Below are 17,026 nucleotides of genomic sequence, written 5' to 3'. Positions count from 1 at the left end.
GCACTGAGCAGCTCAGTGTGACTGTGTTTCTAAATAAAATACAAAATAGGGCTGGTGCCACTGAGTTCAATCCCCAGGACCAATAAAAAATGAAACAAACAAACAAACAAAAACTATGCTTAAGTTGACCAATGCCAGAGGTCTTCTTACTTTATAATGCTGGTTTGAGCCTGCTTCCATATCTCTATAAAGTGCTGCTCCTTGAAAGGGTAGGGATACGGGCTACTTATAAACATTTTTTTGTAGTTGTATAATAAAATGTGTCCTGTGTACCTAATACTTGGAAAGAGTGAGTTTGATAATACTAGATTATTGAAGGACCTCTCAGTATGGGAGGGAGACATGGTGTGATGCATTATGAATCTTGGATGAGATGACTGTACTTTAAAGAAATAGCTAATACTAGGAGTCACGAAAGGCTTACTCAAGCATCTATCAGTTGTGGTGGGCCATTTTCCCAGGAAAGATCAGAGCTTTGTTTTTAAAGGACATTAAAACATCAGAAGCATAGTGTGGTGGCATACATTTATAATCCCAGCAACTTTGGTGGCTCAGGTAGGAGGGTTGCAAGTTCAAAGCCAGCCTCAGCAACCTAGGGAGACCCTGTCTAAAAATAAAAAGTACTGGGAATGTACTTTAGTGAAAAAGCATCCTGATTTCAATCCCCCAAACACCCTCTGATCAAAAAGAAGATAAATTGTCCAAATCCTATTTTGTAGATGGGACCAGTGTACTAGTCAGTGGAGAAATCTTATATGCATGCATATTTCTTTCTTCTGCTTGGGTGTGCTTTTTTTTTTTTTTTTTTTTTTTAAGTAGGACACAATATATTTATTTTATTTTTATGTGGTGTTGAGGATCCAACCCAGGGCCTTGCACTCTACCCGAGCACTCTACCGCTGAGCCACAACCCCAGCTCCAAAGTGTCCTTTTTGTGTTATAGCAACCTTCCATCCACCCTCACTAGGCAGGTAATTCAGGAGCCAAGGTGGTTGTGAGGATTATTCAGTACAACAGTAGTTCCAGGCAGGGCATATGTTAGTTAAGTGCCCAGTAGGTGTTGTTACTGTTACCAGCAGGGTCCTCTTCCTTTAACTCCATATGCACTGCAAGTGAGCACTGTAGGTAACCTACTAAGTATTGTGGTAGTGTGTGGTGTACCTGTTGTGTGGTTGTAATAGACATTGTAGATATATCCTTTTCTAGAATTTGTGACTTTGATTTTTTAAAGAATCAAGGGTGAATGATGGTTTCCTGTAGAATAGTTACATAGGTCAACTTGGTAGTGGCTGTTATATTTATAATTCTTGTTTAGTTTTTAATGTCTGAAACATAATGTTTATTTCTAGAAAGGCCTAGGATAAAATATATGTGAATGTGTGTGTATATGTATATATTCCCCACCCCTCCACACACACACACACAGTTGGTGGGTGGTTTAGGTGGAGGATTTGAAAGAAACTTTGCCAGAAACAAGATGGGAATGTCTCCAAGCTTTGGAGAGCAAATGGTTAGATCCTTGGCAGAGGAATGGTTAGAATGGCCCCGTGGATCCCCATGTGGGTGAAGTCCACCACCTGGACTGACAGGCTGCTGAGGCTCAGCCTAATGTTGGGACTTCTTTCTAAGGCAAAGTCTGCTGGCTTTCCTTAGGCTTTTAAAATAGTCATATGCTTATCAAGAGGATTAAAGGAGAGTGAGGGCTCCGTGGTGATTGACAATATGGGATTTCTGGTTAGGAGTAGTACCATTTTTCTAGTAGTCTTTCAAATGGCTTTAAAAAATTGGCATAAGGTTTTTGCATGTTTTGGGAATTAGAACTGCCTCATGCATCTCTCGCTGCATAACTCTGTTTTAACACTTTCGCTCTGGTAGAGGTTTTGAAGACTTTGCTAAGTGGGCAGTAGTCTTTCTCCTCCATGGTTTGTGGCAGGTGTCCCATTTAACAGAATTAGTCTTGTGCGCTTGCTGATGCCTTTGGAAGGAACCTAGATTGATCATGGAAACCTCCTAACATTGGAAGGTCTTGAATATTGGAGTCTGAGTTTCCTTTTGGGTTAGATGGCAAAGCAGTTTCTTCTTTACTTTTCCATGGATGTGGACTTTTGCCATTTAGGTCCCTGTGTTTCTTAGAATCTGTCAGTTGAATTTTCCTTCATTATTGGGGAGGAAGGAGATCAGATGTTCTTGGGCTCTGAAGTTGTTTTTCTCAAAGGCAGTTTAGAGCATGGTAACCTCCTACTTGTTTCTGTCTCCTTGAGGGTACCATGGGTGAGGGATCAGGATTCTAAGATTTTCACTGCTAGTTGGTATTAGTTGTTTTCCTAGAATTTATGAAGGCTCTAGAAAGATTGTCTTCAGAGTCATCCTTAAGTCTAGCATCTCAACTCTTCAGGTTGTTATTAGGCCTTCTGTCCTCCATGTTTTTTCGTAAGTTTAACTACTGAAACTGTTTCCTACAGAGTGGTCTATTGTTTGGTATATCCTTGTTTCTCTTTTTCCCCTTACCATGGTTAGGTAACTCGAATGGTTTTCTTTGAATTTACTAGGCTGCTAGTGAAAATTTACTTCTGGGCTTGCTTGGTCTGACTACCTATATCTTTATCTTAGATTTAATAAACCTTTAGAATTTTGAAGGGTGAGTTCATATTTGTATGTGACTAGGGTAGGTATTCTCTTGCCATTACTGGCCTCATTTTCATGTCCTGAAAAAGTAGGTTATTTTAAAAAATATTTTAAGACTTAGCATAATTTGGCTTCAAATATCAGTTTGGGGATGCCTATGGCAAAGACCAACAAGACGACATGTGACTTTACACCTGTAGTCACCTTTTCTTGTTCCTAGCCTTTAATCATTGCCAGTCTGTGACTCTGACATACCTCTGTGATGAACAGCTTGGCCTCATTCCTCTTCCTACAGTGGTATACTCGCAGATGTGGGCAACAGGGAACTCTTACTGCCCGAACCTGAACAGAAATATCATCCGCAGGGTCTCCTGTCCTGCTGTTTTGGCATCTTTTTAAAGATTGGGACTGTGTAGTCTCTGTCCTGGAATTCCCTGGTATTACTTGTGATCAGACCCAAGGGAGTAAAATAGTCTTTGTCCCAAATAAAATATTTAAATTGGGTTTTCAGAGTATTTACCTGGGTTTTTGTTTGTTTGTTTAATTCTTTGTGTCCTTTTTTGTAGCACTCTTCTGCTCAGTGTGCTTTCTCATATCATATTAGTAGATCTTTGCACTTTGAACAAACGAGTGTACTTGGTGCTTCAACGCTGTAGATAGATCTGTGGTCCTTGACCTTGGAAGGATATGTTGCAGTCAAAGAGATGATACTCAGTAGTGGCCCAAGATAACACCAGAGGTCAATACTTGGCAGTGGGCTAGTGAGGAGAACTGTGTGAGGTCCTCAGGCAGTCATATGAATAGCATGTGAAATTTATTAGAACTTAAAAAGGCACCTCTCTGGATAGCTACTGGACATCCTGTGTTCAGAGCAATAGTATAGGAAGATAGTGCAGGAGGTGCAGTTGCAGCTGGAGGGCTGAGGGTCTGGATGTGTTTGGCATAGTCCGTATATTGGCAGACAGGTTAGACAGTGTCAGTACAGAGGCTTGGAAGTGAGGGTCTAGTGGTCAAGGAAGACTGAAGAGAGAACAGTATCAAACTGGGTGGGAGTTAGTACAGGGAAAGTCTGTGAATACCCATGGAAAGAATTTGGCTTTTCAAATGCATGGTGCATCAACTCAGTGTTCTTGTAGGGAATCGTTTGTTCTAGGGGCTGTGATCAGAAAGCATAGTGAATCTTGGCATGGCAAGCTGACCAGGATATCTGGTGTCATGGAAGAATAAGCCCCGTGTTTGCTGGCAGGCAGGAAGTCCGTTATTTCTTGGTGTGCTTTCCTACCTCCTTCCTCTAGTGGTTAGTTGGAGTACAAGAACAGCCATGGGGTAGGTTTTAACTGCTTATGAGTTTTTTTGGTGTGGGATTGGATGGGGGGCTACTGGGGATTGAACCCAGGGTCACTTAACCACTGAGCCACATTACCAGCCCTTTTCATTTTTTATTTTGAGACAGGGTCTAAGTTGTTAGGGCCTTTCTGAGTTGGTGAGGTTGACCTTGAACTTGAGATCCTCCTGCCTCAGTCTCCCAAGTTGCTGTGTTTACACACATGCACCACACCTTCCGCCCACCTTTGTGGTTTTTGATGATAGTGAGATGTACTTTGAGGTTGTTGTCCAAGTTGCTGATTTTCTTCAGGACCAGAGAAGTTGGTTTCATTTTTTCCCACATACAAAAGACTGAAGAGAAACTTTAAAAGATGACACTAATGACAACATTAGGCTAAACTGAAGGATGTTTGGATGAGCTGTTGGTCAGCAAGCAGCAGTGCTTTTTGTTTGGAACAATTGGGTGTGTGTGTAGCGAGTTTGCATATGTATGTGTATGTATTTTCCTTAAGGTTTGCTAATTCACCATCTCATCCAGCTCATGCTCACTTCAGGTGGGGCTGGCACAGTCAGGTTGCTATATAGTATTTTTATGCCAAGCATGAAATTATGTAGTGTGCTCAAGCACTGTGTACAGTGCTGTTGGTTTTCACCTTTCAGGTAGTAAGTATAGCTTTGGTTTTTATTTGATCTATAATAATGAATGCAGGCTTCAAACTTCTGAGTAGTTCCAGAGAGGCCTTAGTTTTTCTGCTTTTTTTTTTTTTTTTTTTTTCTGGGTGAAATGGGGAAGCCTAATTGCTGAGAGTCTAGACCAGCTTTAGAAAACTGTATTGAGCAAGGACCAAGGGCCCTGTTCTTGCTTTGACTTTCTGAGTTCAGCTCCCAGATGCATACAGTTCCTCGCTCTGCTGGACGCATTTGCAGGTGACCTTGTGAACTGGGTCTCAGACTCTGGAGCTACATGGGATGCTAGCATTGTGACCCATCATCAAGGGTGCTTCAATTTCCTATAAAATGATCATGTCTGTTGTGTGTATTTCTCAAACCCTTAACCTTTTTCCTTTTTCTTTTAAAATTTTTTACTAGCAGTATTTCTACTCTGAGATCTGTTAAGAGCAAGTTTCTATTGCCATAGAGAAATTTGGCTAATTATTTTTTCTTCCTGATTTCCTTAGAAATCCTAAGTAATGCACTGAAGAGAGGAGAGATCATTGCAAAGCAGGGAGGAGGTAGGAAACGCTTAGTTTGATGTTTTGATTTTTAGAACAGGTTGCTACCGTGGGGGACAGCAGAGCATAGTGGGCTCTGACATAGACTGCCCAGGGTGGGGTGTCTAGTTCTGCCTCTTCTAGCTATGTGACATGTGGCAAGTTACTTAACCTCTCTGTTTTCGTATTACCTTGTAATATGGGGATGCAGTAGTACCTACCTCGGAGGGTTGTTGTGAAGAGTAATTGAGCCAATGCATTTAAAAAAAGTACTTAATGAGTGTGATGCGTGTTAGCCATTGTTATTACAATACTGATATTTGGGGATTTTGTTTTCTTTTATCTGACTGTAAAAGTACATCAGCTAATATACAACAAATGCTTACTAAAATGTGTGCATGCACTCATTATAAAAACCTGGAAAATGCCAAAGAAAGTAATTATTATCTGCCGGCCCACCACCTAGTGGTGAGTGCTATAAACATTTTGGTATATACGTTTCCATAGAATACACAGTTTTATGGGCACTTGGAACTAAATGTACTTTTTTTGCCCGATTTTTCCTTAAGGCTCTTGAGGGGTTAGCCATTGCCTTGGATCCCCACTTGTTGGGTATTTCTGTTTGTGTGGGGGGAAGGCTCTAGCTGGTGCTGTCTCTTCCTAGTTCTGTTGGCATTGGGTGCCAGCTTCATTTTCTGCTGCTATTGGGCAAGCACCTTTTTCTTTTATAAAATGTTAGGATATTAGATAGTTGTTAACCTGTTTCTGCTATGAAAGTCTAATATTCTTAAAGTTGTGCTTATTTTTTTTTGCCATTTGGTGTGCTGCTATTCAGCTAAGGAAACGGGCACAGAGAGGTGGAGTGCCTTGTGTCAGGTCACATTCTTGGTCAGCTGTAGAATCAGTTAAAAAAACTGCTGAATTTCTTCTTCCTGAATTTGCATCTTCAGTTGGGTTGCTTGAGTCAGTAACTGGGCTCCCTGTGGTCAACAGACACATGTGGGTAGTATGAAGCTTGGGAGGAGCCTGGAGCTCTGCGAAGTGCTTGATGGTGGCCTAGGTCCTGGAGCCAGTCTTCCCTGTCCAGAATTGCAAGTTCCATGGACAAGGGTTGCTGTGTACTGACTCTGGATCTATTTCAGAGCCTACCCTGCCCTGTCATCATTTTCCTTCCAAGGCCAGCAGAGTTATAGATAAACTGGTTGGTGATTTCCCTGATAGAAACTAAGGTCCTCCAGGAAATGGCCAGTTGTGTGCATTTGTACACAGAGGATCTCTTGTGGGTGTTTTTGTTCCTTTTCCTTATCCCTGCTTGGTTTCATGACTACAAAATTGCTTTTCTGTGCCTTGGAAGTGCTAAGGGAATGCAGCCAGATTGGCCACCAGCAGGCAAGTTAGAGGGACAGGTTGAGAGAGTATAGAAGTTGTGACTTTGAATGACCTCCACATAACTTCTGTTTGCGTGAATGAGTGTGGGGTTTCGCTTGTCACAGACACTAGCACCCCAGAAACAACTATTTGGTGTGGGTGTTGTTGTTCTTAAATTTTATTATGGAAATTTCAATTGTAACAGGACAGAAAGAATGATTATAAGGACCCCACATTACCTATTACTTAGTTTTAGTAACTGTTAGGATTTGAGGGGTCTTTTAATGTTAAATCACTGTGGGGCTAAATTGCTAATCTGTGGGTGAGCTTGTGAAATGAAGTGCCCAGGCGTGGAATGGTGTACACACAGATACCTGACATCTCCTGTGTTTTGTGTCCCTGTTTAAGGTGGAGGTGGAGGCAGCGTCCCTGGGATCGAAAGGATGGGCCCTGGCATTGACCGCATTGGGGGTGCTGGCATGGAGCGCATGGGCGCAGGCCTGGGCCATGGCATGGATCGAGTGGGCTCCGAAATCGAGCGCATGGGCCTGGTCATGGACCGCATGGGCTCCGTTGAGCGCATGGGCTCTGGCATCGAGCGTATGGGCCCACTGGGCCTCGACCACATGGCCTCCAGCATCGAGCGCATGGGCCAGACCATGGAGCGCATTGGCTCTGGTGTCGAGCGCATGGGTGCCGGCATGGGTTTCGGCCTGGAGCGCATGGCCGCACCCATCGACCGTGTGGGCCAAACAATTGAGCGCATGGGCTCTGGTGTAGAGCGAATGGGCCCTGCCATCGAGCGCATGGGCCTGAGCATGGAGCGCATGGTGCCCGCAGGTATGGGGGCCGGCCTGGAGCGCATGGGCCCCGTGATGGATCGCATGGCCACTGGCCTGGAGCGAATGGGCGCCAACAACCTGGAGCGTATGGGCCTGGAGCGCATGGGAGCCAACAGTCTAGAGCGCATGGGCCTGGAGAGAATGGGCGCCAACAGTCTGGAGCGCATGGGCCCAGCAATGGGCCCGGCCCTGGGCGCTGGCATTGAGCGCATGGGCCTTGCCATGGGTGGTGGCGGTGGTGCCAGCTTCGATCGTGCCATTGAGATGGAACGTGGCAACTTTGGAGGAAGCTTCGCAGGTTCCTTTGGCGGAGCTGGAGGCCATGCTCCTGGGGTGGCCAGAAAGGCCTGCCAGATATTTGTGAGAAATGTAAGTGGCTCTTCAGGAACTCTTTGGTGTTGTTACACACAGGGGATGATCTCAGTGGACTGATGACTTGTGGGCTCAGGGTAACGGGTATTCCTCTGAAGGGACAATGGACAGCATGGAGAGCACACCTTACTCTTGTCCCCAGAGTCTGGTGCTAATTCACTGTGAAGGCTTACAAAGGAGTAGTGGTTCTGCAATTGCCTGGGCTTCCTGATGTGTCTGTTAACCAAGCAGACTATGAGCTGAAAGATTTTAGTTTCTGATCCCTTGGCTTGAGGAGCACCCGTGTTTTGGTATAGTGATTCAGAGAGAGGTGGCTATATATTGAATTATTTGTAATGACTCGACCACTTTTAGCCACTATTGAGTTCTGTAATCTGCTTACACCAGGCTCTGTATGTTCTGCTCCCTGCATGATGTTCCCAGACACTATAAGGCCACAGGGAGTGAGCTGGCTGTGCCACTTCAGAACCTCATTCTAGATAGACTTATTTGTTCTCTGCTGATCAATATCAGTGTGGAGTTTGGCCAGCTTCTCTATGTATATATAGGAGCCTCATCCTCAGTGATGCAAGTGCTTTACCAATGAGCTGCATCCTTTGTCCCAGGAACCCTCATAGATGATTGTGATGTTTGTGCATTAGGATTTGGTTGAATCACACATTAGTCTACCTTTTTTTTCCCCCCTCAGCTCCCATTTGATTTTACATGGAAGATGCTAAAGGACAAATTCAACGAATGTGGTAAGTGTCTGAGAAAGGCTCTCTAGGTGCTTTCCTATACCATGGCTATTAGTGGTGCTGTTATGTCAGCAGCATAGCTTCCTTCTAGTCTGCACAGCCACTGCTCATCAGCTCTAGAGGACTGATGGGTCTTGCCATTGTTCTGCTTTTGCAGATACCCAAGCATGTATTGAGTGTCCTGGTATGTGTTTGTCTGCCTGTCTCTCTCTTTCCCTCTCCCTCTCTGTCTGTCTCTTGCTGGGATTGAACCCAGGGCCTTGGGCATGTGAGGCAAGCACTCTATCAACTGAGCTATATTCCCAACCCTTAGCTTTTCTTTTCTTTTTTTTGCTAACATTTAGAGTACTTGAAAGGTAGTATTTTCCCCTTTTACAGATGAGTCAGGTAAAGCTACCTTCTAAGGTGGCATAACTTGTAAGAGATAAAAGTAAATAAAATACACCCAAGACAAGGTTGCTTTCTCTCACAGCACAGCTGGTTTGATGTGTCAGCAAGTGCTTGTGTGCCCAGTAGGTGCCATGGGTCAGGCTTGCAAGATCTAGGCACTTAGCATCTTGTGTCAGCAGTAAGTCTGTAGTGGAAATTTCCTAGCATACAAGATGACCCTTCTAGAAGGCCCCCTTTGTGGCTGAAAGAAGTTATCTTCATAGTTTGCTCTTTGGGGTGAGCCCCAGCCTCCATCCACTACCCACCCCTGTCCTTTAAACTAGGTCAGCCTTAAGCCACAAGTTTGATGGCTGCTGGATCAGGGCCTGTTTTGTTTTTCTCATCTCTGGTTTCAGCAGTGGGTCACGACTCACCATTATTGCTGCTTCTCTCTGGTTCTTTGGGGTAAGCAGTTGAGTCAGAGCCCACTTTCTTGTCCCACCCCCCACCCCACCCCCATCCCTGCTTTGCATTTTTCCACGTTGTATCTAGATACTTCAAGAAATCAGATTGGATCATGCCCGCTCCCCTCACCTCTTAGAAAATAAAAATACTTACGAGCCCCTGGAGGACTTGATCCCCGCACCTACCTTCATCTCACTGCTGTCCTTGAACCTGAGCTTACAAATACTCTGCCTCCTGAAGTGCTCTGGTGTGAACTGTTACAGGCCAGAATCTGTCTTCTGGTGAATTTTCACTGAAACGCCTTTTTTTTTTTTTTTTAAATGGTACCGGGGCACTCAACCACTGAGCCATATCCTCAGCCCTTTTTATTTTTTTAGTTATACATGGACACAATATCTTTATTTTGTTTATTCATTTTTATGTGGTACTGAGGATCAAACCCAGTGCCTCACTTGTGTGAGGCAAGCACTCTGCTTCTGAGCTACAACCCCAGCCCCCCCAGCACTTTTTTATGTTTTATTTAGAGGCAGGGTCTCACTGAGTTGCTTAGGGCCTTGATAAATAGCCAAAGCTGGCTTTGAACTCATGATCCTCCTGCCTCAGGCTCCAGAGCTGCTAGGATTACAGGTGTGCAAACAAATGCCACACTTGGCCACTTAAAACTCTTTTAGAACTTTACTGTGAGAAGCTCCCTAGGATGTTTTCCTTCCCCCAGGTGGATTTGGTGGCTTTAGAATTGTGGGCCCCTAGCACTGACCATAATGTGCTATCTCCTTGGTCCTCATTGGAGCAGACCTTGGCCTCTGGGCTCTTAACCCTCTGTATCTATTTCCATGGTGCTCGACACATACCTAGGGTGCTTAATAGGTGTTTGAAGGAATATGTGTAAATCTGCTCGCTAATTATTATATAGCTTACATTTGGACAGAAGTATCTATTGTATTGATGATGGCTTTGTGAATGAGGGTAGTGATATATTGAAAACAGCCTCTAAAATTCTCCTCTCAAGTTGGCTTAACAGGGCTCCTCCTATTTTTGAACTTAAAAGGCAAGCACTTTGCTTTTCATGGTGCTGGATCAAATTGTCCTGATAGCAGAACAATGGCAACATGGCCAAAGGACATTTGTCACTGACTCTGGCCGTGGTGTTCTGAGCATTTGTGCTCCACACATGAGGGCCTCTTTCCTTTTTGACTCTGTCACCAAAATCCAACAGGTGATCTGGACTGAGTGGAGCCCAGATTGAGGCTGAGCTCTGGGTTTGCCTGATGCGTGTGGTCTCTTCTTCCCTCCCTGTGCCAGGCCACGTGCTGTACGCCGACATCAAGATGGAGAACGGGAAGTCCAAGGGGTGCGGTGTGGTTAAGTTTGAGTCGCCAGAGGTGGCTGAGAGAGCCTGCCGGATGATGAATGGCATGAAGCTGAGTGGCCGAGAGATTGATGTTCGAATCGATAGAAATGCTTAAGCAGTTGCCTTTTTTAAACATCAATACCAGACCTCTGAATTTGTATTTTTTCTTGTTAACCATTTTAATTTGTTGGCTGGATGTATAAAGATGTTTAAAAAATTCAGTTGCTTTTTGGGGTAATTTGAATTACTTTTTTAATGACTGGGGTTCCATTTGACTGTTTGCATTGAGATTGCAATGTGCGCAATTTTTTTTGTAGTTGTGGCATCTTGTTGACATCGAATATGACTTTGATAATAAATACCAGTTCCTGAAAGTGGCTTGCTTTTGCGTGTGTGTTGTGGGGACAACCATCTGAAATTTGGCCTGGAGCCACTTATGCTTCCTTCTTTCCTTTGACCCATGATCACCAGGAATCTCACCTTTGCTATTGCTCATCTGTTCCTTGGGTGGGAGGGACCCTGGCCAGTTGTTTTCCACAGAAAAACTCTTCTGTGGAAACTGAATTTTGAGGGATCTTTTGTTCACTGCTGCTGATAATAAGAGCAATTCTGAAAGCTGTCCTGTCTCTTCTTGTGCCTATCCTGTGAGACAGAGATGGTGTCAGGCTCATTTCCAGTTTGACTTTAATAAACCGACAGGGAGGAGATAGTGCCAGTTTCCAAGAACAGATGCTCCCTCCAGGGTCTTTCAGAGTTGGGAGCCCCTGTCAGTGAAGTGCTTTCATAGACCCACTTGGCAAAACAGGTATTTGCAGCACGTGAGGGACTCCATCTGCTTACTTGCCCTTTTGGGGTGTGGAGTGACATTAAGTGCAGTGTGCACCTTGCTCCCCAGCTCTCTCCCCATTCCTGTGGCAGGCAGCTGAGGAGTGAGATCAGGATTTGGTGGTGAGACCTCCCACAGAGAGAATAAGGGGGGGGAGACACACATACACACACACACACACACACACACACGTTTCCTTGTGTATACTAGTCAGGATGGAAAAGAAAATACAAGAAGCAGGGAAGCTTTAAAGAGAGGCTTTATGTGGTCACATGCACCTGGGCAGCTCTGTCTGTCAAACTGGAATCCAGGCTCCTGGGTTAGTGGGTAGCTGGGCTGGCAGGCTGTTCTGGGCCCCACCTGAGGGCCCTACTGTCCTTGGGGAAATGGTTGACTCTCCAAAGGGTCTGCAAGGAGGGGTGACTTCCAGTGACCCCTCTCCATAGAGGCATTAAACAAGTGGTCCACCAGCTGTCAGTCTTGTCCCTTCCAACCCATCCTGCAGCATCTACATACCCCAGAAGCTGACGTCATCATACACCTCTGTTTCCCTGGTAGAGAGCACAAATGTCAGCTGGGGAGACCCTGGCCCCCCACCCACTCCCAGAACCCAGCAGGGTCAGCACTCACAGTGGCAGAAGAGCTGTTCTGGGCACATAGCCATCTGTGAAGAAAGTAGACATGGTGGGTTCTCAGTCTGAAGTGTCCTCCCTCCCCAGGGTTTTGGGGCTAGGTTCACTTACACTTGCCCTTGGGGTCCCGACACAGCATCTCCTCCTTGCTGGTGAACTCAATCACCTCCAGAATTTCTCCACGCCGTATTCCCAGATGTTTGCCACCTCCACGACGGGTCTTGGCATTGGGGTCAATCATCATCCTTGTGTGAACCACAATCTCCCCTTCAAACTTGGGGACAAGATATTAGAGCTTTGGCTCATGCGGTCACCCCACATACATTCCGTCTTCTTTCTGAGGATGGGACTCCGGGGATCTGGTCCCAGCCCTCCCAGACTCTTGTGTCCCTACCTTGAACTTCTTCCGGAACTCCTTCTCAGCTTTCTCTGCTTTCCTGATCTGCTTTAGCAGCTTTGGATCCGTAGGTGGCAACTGCTGTGTCTGTGGGGCCTTCTCCTTCCTCATCCCCCCAAGAATTGGGGTGCTCATGAGCAAGATGGGTTCTACTTTCATGCTTCTGTTAATTCAACCTCACCTTTATCCCACCCCTTTGCCCTGGAGTACCTGAGCTCTGGGTTCTGTGAGTGCCTCCTGGTGGCTTGCTGAGCACACAGCACTTCATCTAGGGGCAGTCAAAACACCAAGTCAAATCACAGACCCTCAGCTCAGCCACTCCACTGGCTGCATCTTGAGTGAGACTACTGTGTGTTGGTTCTGTCTAGGGTCATCAGATCATAAGTGGTTAAAGGAGGGATTTATTATAGACTTCTAGGGTGACTTTGTTTTTGCTGCTTAGAACAGGTTGGGAATTGTAATGAGATTTGGGTCAAAAAGTAAACAAAGGCAAGCATTCCTAGAGGCAAGCAAATACCACCTCTGAGAAGGGGATACCCAGGTGAGTTTCTTGTTCTGGCCTGGCTGATGAGGAGATTGCATGGAGGAGTCACCCCAGAGTGAGGTCTGACTTATGCCACTTGGCAGCAGTGGTTTACCAGACTTTGGGGTACAAGCCCTGCTGATCAAGGGTACGTCTTATGGCAGGATCTTCCAGAAGCTCAGGTGAGTGAAAGGCCTGAACCTGGGGCCACAGCTTGTCCTCTCTGAATGACCTGTTGTGTCATTGGGTGTTTCAGGTCAGCAGTGCCCGTCTGCACCCTCCCCCGCAGCCTTCCGAGTGGCATCAGCATTGTACCCACCCACCCTACTTGCACTCAGCTTGACCTCCTTGCCAAGACCACAGTGTCAGCCAGGCTTCTACCCAGCAGCCACAGATCCTCCCAGGAGCGGAAATAGAAGGGGCCTTGCCAGGAAGCTGTGTGCTAAGGAGGTGTTGAAAGCAGGTCTTGGGGGTCACTCAGGAGAAGCAGAAGGGGGCCCAGGAAGGAGCAGGCGTCAGGGACTCAGGAGGCAGCCAGCTACGTTTTGAACCAGAACCTCTGGTTGGGGGGCAGAGCAGGAGCACCCTAAAGGCCAGATTTCCTGTAGAACGCCTCCCTGAGAGATGGTGGAGTGGAGCAGGAGGCTCTGACTGAAGCTCCCACATTGGCTGTGGCTTGGGCAACTTTCAGATCCTCAAACTGCCAAGTCAATGAAATGGCGGGGGGTGGGGGAGGTGATACTGCCTTGGTGTGGGATGGGAGTATGGGCTGCAGGATCAGCCGAGTGCTTGCATGGAAGCCCTTAATGTTGCCAGGGAAGGTCCTTGCTGGTTTTGGGGGCTGTTCTTAGATTAGGCTATGGGAAGAGAGTCTGGTCGGGGCTGCTGCCACTTCACTCTCAGCCAAACTCTCAAAACTCCTGCAGCCTGGAGGCATAGGCCTACTAGGGCTTGACCCTACCCTCCAGGAGCAGGAAGAAGGGTCTTTTAGAATCTAGAGCAGAGTGGCCTCCCTTCCCACCACTGCTGTACCTGTCTCTACCCCTGTCTCTCTCCTGAGTCTAGGCTCGGACATCCCTTGGTACCTCAAACACATGTCTAATGTGGAACATAGCAACTTGTCCCTAACCCTGGGTTGGCTCCACTGTATACCTGAAGACTAGGCTTACTTTATACTTGGGATCCAACCATGTGTTTGGCTCACTCACACTTGTTAAGTCCCATTTGCATCTTTGATCTCTGGATTCTTCCATTGTTGTACATGCCTTCTGCTATCACCCTGGGCCTTTCCTCAACCGTGAGCCTTTGGGGTCCCTTGCTTTTGGTTCCTTATACCAGGAACATGGCAGAAGATCCCCTTGCAACCAGTGCTTTACAGGACCCTGAGCCGACCACCAACAAACCTCTGCCTGTGGGGCTGGGGCCTGAGTCCTCCGTTGGCTCTACGTTGTCATATAGCTCATAAGTCTCGTCCGGGTCCCTGCAGGGATACCTGAGATGAGGGTCTCCTTCAGCCCATAAAGGGTGCCTGGCCTCCCCCTCTTTCCTCCCTTCACTCACCATGGGAAGTCTTTAGGTTGTTGGGCCAGGAAGTGGGTCCCAGCAGATGAGCGAGTCCTCTGCAGAGCTGTGGAGTGGGGGTGGGGGGAGAGGATGGGAGGGAGATGGCACTACCCAGGAGCCTTAGCCCCCTCGTTTCTATTTGTGCAGCCCATCTTGACTCACCTGTGGATGCTGCTGAGGATCTCCGAAAGCTCTGAATATCCATGGGAACTGGGGGCAGTGGGGGTTTGGCTGGAGGTGGTCCCAGGATGCTGGCTGGGGGCAGTGGCCTCCGGTGGGGTGGGTTGTGAGCTTTGAAGTCTTCTGACCTCCAGCGGGGTGCCCTAGTGCCTCCAAATCCAGGGCTGAGTGGGTACCGGGGACTGGAGCCCAAGGTGGCAGAGGGCAGTGAGCTCTCAGAAACTGAGCCCAGGAGTGGGGGCTTTCTGGAAAGATCCCTGAAGAATTTAGGCTGTTTCTTGGGCAGACCATTGGGCTCAGGCTGGGAGAACTTGCGAGGTGGCCCTTGGCGCTCAGGCTGCTGAAACTTCTTGGGCAATGAGCTGAACTCTGGTTCTGAGGAGGTCCTGGAGAGACTGCCCAGCTCTGCCTTTGGGGTCATCTTGGAAAGCGCTTTGAACTCAAGCTGCCTTGGCTTCTTGGGAAGCACAAATACCTCAGGTTCTGAGAAAGTCCTGGTAAGGTCACTGAATTCAGGCTGCAGGACCTTCTTGGGGAGGTCACTTGGCTGAAGCTGTGGGGGCTTCTTGGGAAATGCACTGAGGCCTGGCTGCCGGTAGTGGGGATGAGGTTCGCTGAGCTCAGACTTCTCCAGGGGGGTCTTTTGAAGGACCTCTCTAAGCTCAGGCTGTGTCAAGAATTTATGGAGGTCACTAGTCTGAGGCTGTGGGGGCTTCTTTGGTGAGGTATTGAGGTCAGGCTTTGGGGAAAGGAGTTGGGGCTCACTGGGCCCAGACTTTGAGGGAAGCGACTGAGGGACTTCAGAGAATTCAGACTGTTGTGGTAGGGACTTCCTTGGGAAGCTACCAGCCTGAGGCTGTTGGGGCTTCCTGGGGTGCACACTGAATTTGAATTCAGGCTGTGGGGGCTTCTTGGGGAATGTGCTGAGTTTGGGTTCTGCAGGGGACTTGGCGGGGTTGCTGAGCTCTGGTTGTGGGGGCTTCTGGACAAGTGTGCTGGGCTCTGACTGCCAGACCTTCTGAGGAGCCTCACTGACCTCGGGCTTTAGGGGCTTCCTGAGAAATGGAGTGGACTCAAGTTGTGGGAACTTCTTGGGGAGATCAGTGAATTCAGGTTTGGAGGCCTTATTGGGGAGATCAGTAAACTCAGTTTGCTGGGGTTTTTTGGGGAGATCAGTGAATTCCGGCTGTTGGGGCTTCTTGGGGAGGTGAGTAAACTCAGGCTTCAAGGGCTTCTTGGGGAGATCAGCAAATTGGGGCTGCGGAGGCCTCAAGGACGCTGTACTGATCTTCTGAGGGACTTCACTGACATCAGGCTGCAAGGGCTTTTGGGGCTTCTCATTTAGCTCAGGATGTGGAAACTTATTCAACAGTTTGTTGAACTCTGGCTTTGGGGGCTTTTTAGGAAGTTCATTAGGCTCTGATTGAGAGGCCTGGAACTTGGCTTGGAGGCTCCGGAAATCCTTATGGCTCCCCTAGGGGACATGGAATGTCAGGCAGGGGCTTTTACACACAGAGCATAATGGAGAGACAGACCTGGGTACCCATGGATATGGTCAGTGACAGACAAACCCATCATCCCCATCCCCTTCCCTCTCCCTGTTTTGCCTCCCCCTCTTCTTGACTCCAGCCCTTGGGCCACTTCTTTTCTTGGCCAAGAACTGCCCCCTTGACCCCAGTCCCTGAAAACCACACCCTCCTGACTTGACCACTTAGATGTCTAATCTCGGCAGGACTGGAGCTGCTACTGATGCCTCTTCCCCATCTAGTGGCCCCAACAGCCTCCCAGTCAGCATCCTTGACCCCCTCCCTCCACCTCCCCTCCCTCCACATCTTCTCCCCTCCCCTCCCAGGCCTTTCTGTTCTCATTTCAAAATACATCCGGATTCCAGCCACTTCTCACTACCTCCACCGCTGAAACCCTAGAGGGAGGAACCTTCCCACCAACTTCCCAGACTATTATAACAGGCTCCTCCCTGGTCTGCTGCCTGTAGCCCCCAGCCTAACTCAGCTCCCCCACAGCAGCTGGAGGAAACCTGCCAAAAAACTGCCCAATGATAACTCATCATCCCAGGAAAAGCAAATGGTCTCCTGAAGGCCCTGAATGACCCAGCCTCTTCCCTCTCCCTTCCACCTTGGGAGCTCTGCCCTGCCCCTCATTTGGGACATGTTCTCCATCATGTTGGGGTCTCCTTTCTCTTATCCAAGTCTTGACCCAATATCTCTTTAAATTATGGAGG

The 17,026-nt window shown here is 47.5% G+C and overlaps 2 protein-coding genes across 5 annotated transcripts in view; one reads left to right on the top strand and one right to left on the bottom strand.

The window, feature by feature from the left end:
- The window catches only part of Hnrnpm (heterogeneous nuclear ribonucleoprotein M), a 42,968-nt gene extending 31,928 nt beyond the window's left edge, over window positions 1-11,040 (top strand). For 3 of the 4 annotated variants that reach the window (XM_076849693.2, XM_076849683.2, XM_076849662.1), the window contains 4 exons: window positions 5,130-5,183; window positions 6,939-7,741; window positions 8,433-8,484; window positions 10,618-11,040. In XM_076849693.2, the coding sequence (XP_076705808.1) occupies window positions 5,130-5,183; window positions 6,939-7,741; window positions 8,433-8,484; window positions 10,618-10,781 (1,073 nt within the window). In that variant the 3' untranslated portion in view covers window positions 10,782-11,040. The remainder of the gene's footprint in view (window positions 1-5,129; window positions 5,184-6,938; window positions 7,742-8,432; window positions 8,485-10,617) is intronic. The other variant, XM_076849673.2, reaches the window with a different exon arrangement.
- Window positions 11,041-11,791: 751 nt separating this feature from the next.
- Pram1 (PML-RARA regulated adaptor molecule 1) lies at window positions 11,792-16,334 on the bottom strand. The gene is made up of 10 exons (XM_076858978.2): window positions 16,323-16,334; window positions 14,770-16,261; window positions 14,605-14,671; window positions 14,448-14,524; window positions 12,732-12,789; window positions 12,519-12,627; window positions 12,236-12,398; window positions 12,123-12,156; window positions 12,009-12,043; window positions 11,792-11,899 (listed from the first exon to the last, which is right to left on the bottom strand). The coding sequence occupies exons 1-10, from the start codon at window positions 16,332-16,334 to the stop codon at window positions 11,862-11,864; spliced, it is 2,085 nt and encodes a 694-aa protein (XP_076715093.1). The 3' UTR covers window positions 11,792-11,861.
- Window positions 16,335-17,026: the final 692 nt, after the last annotated feature.

This window comes from Callospermophilus lateralis, chromosome 1 (assembly GCF_048772815.1).
Source record: "Callospermophilus lateralis isolate mCalLat2 chromosome 1, mCalLat2.hap1, whole genome shotgun sequence".
NCBI lineage: Eukaryota > Metazoa > Chordata > Mammalia > Rodentia > Sciuridae > Callospermophilus > Callospermophilus lateralis.
This window is presented reverse-complemented; position numbering and strand designations above follow the sequence as displayed.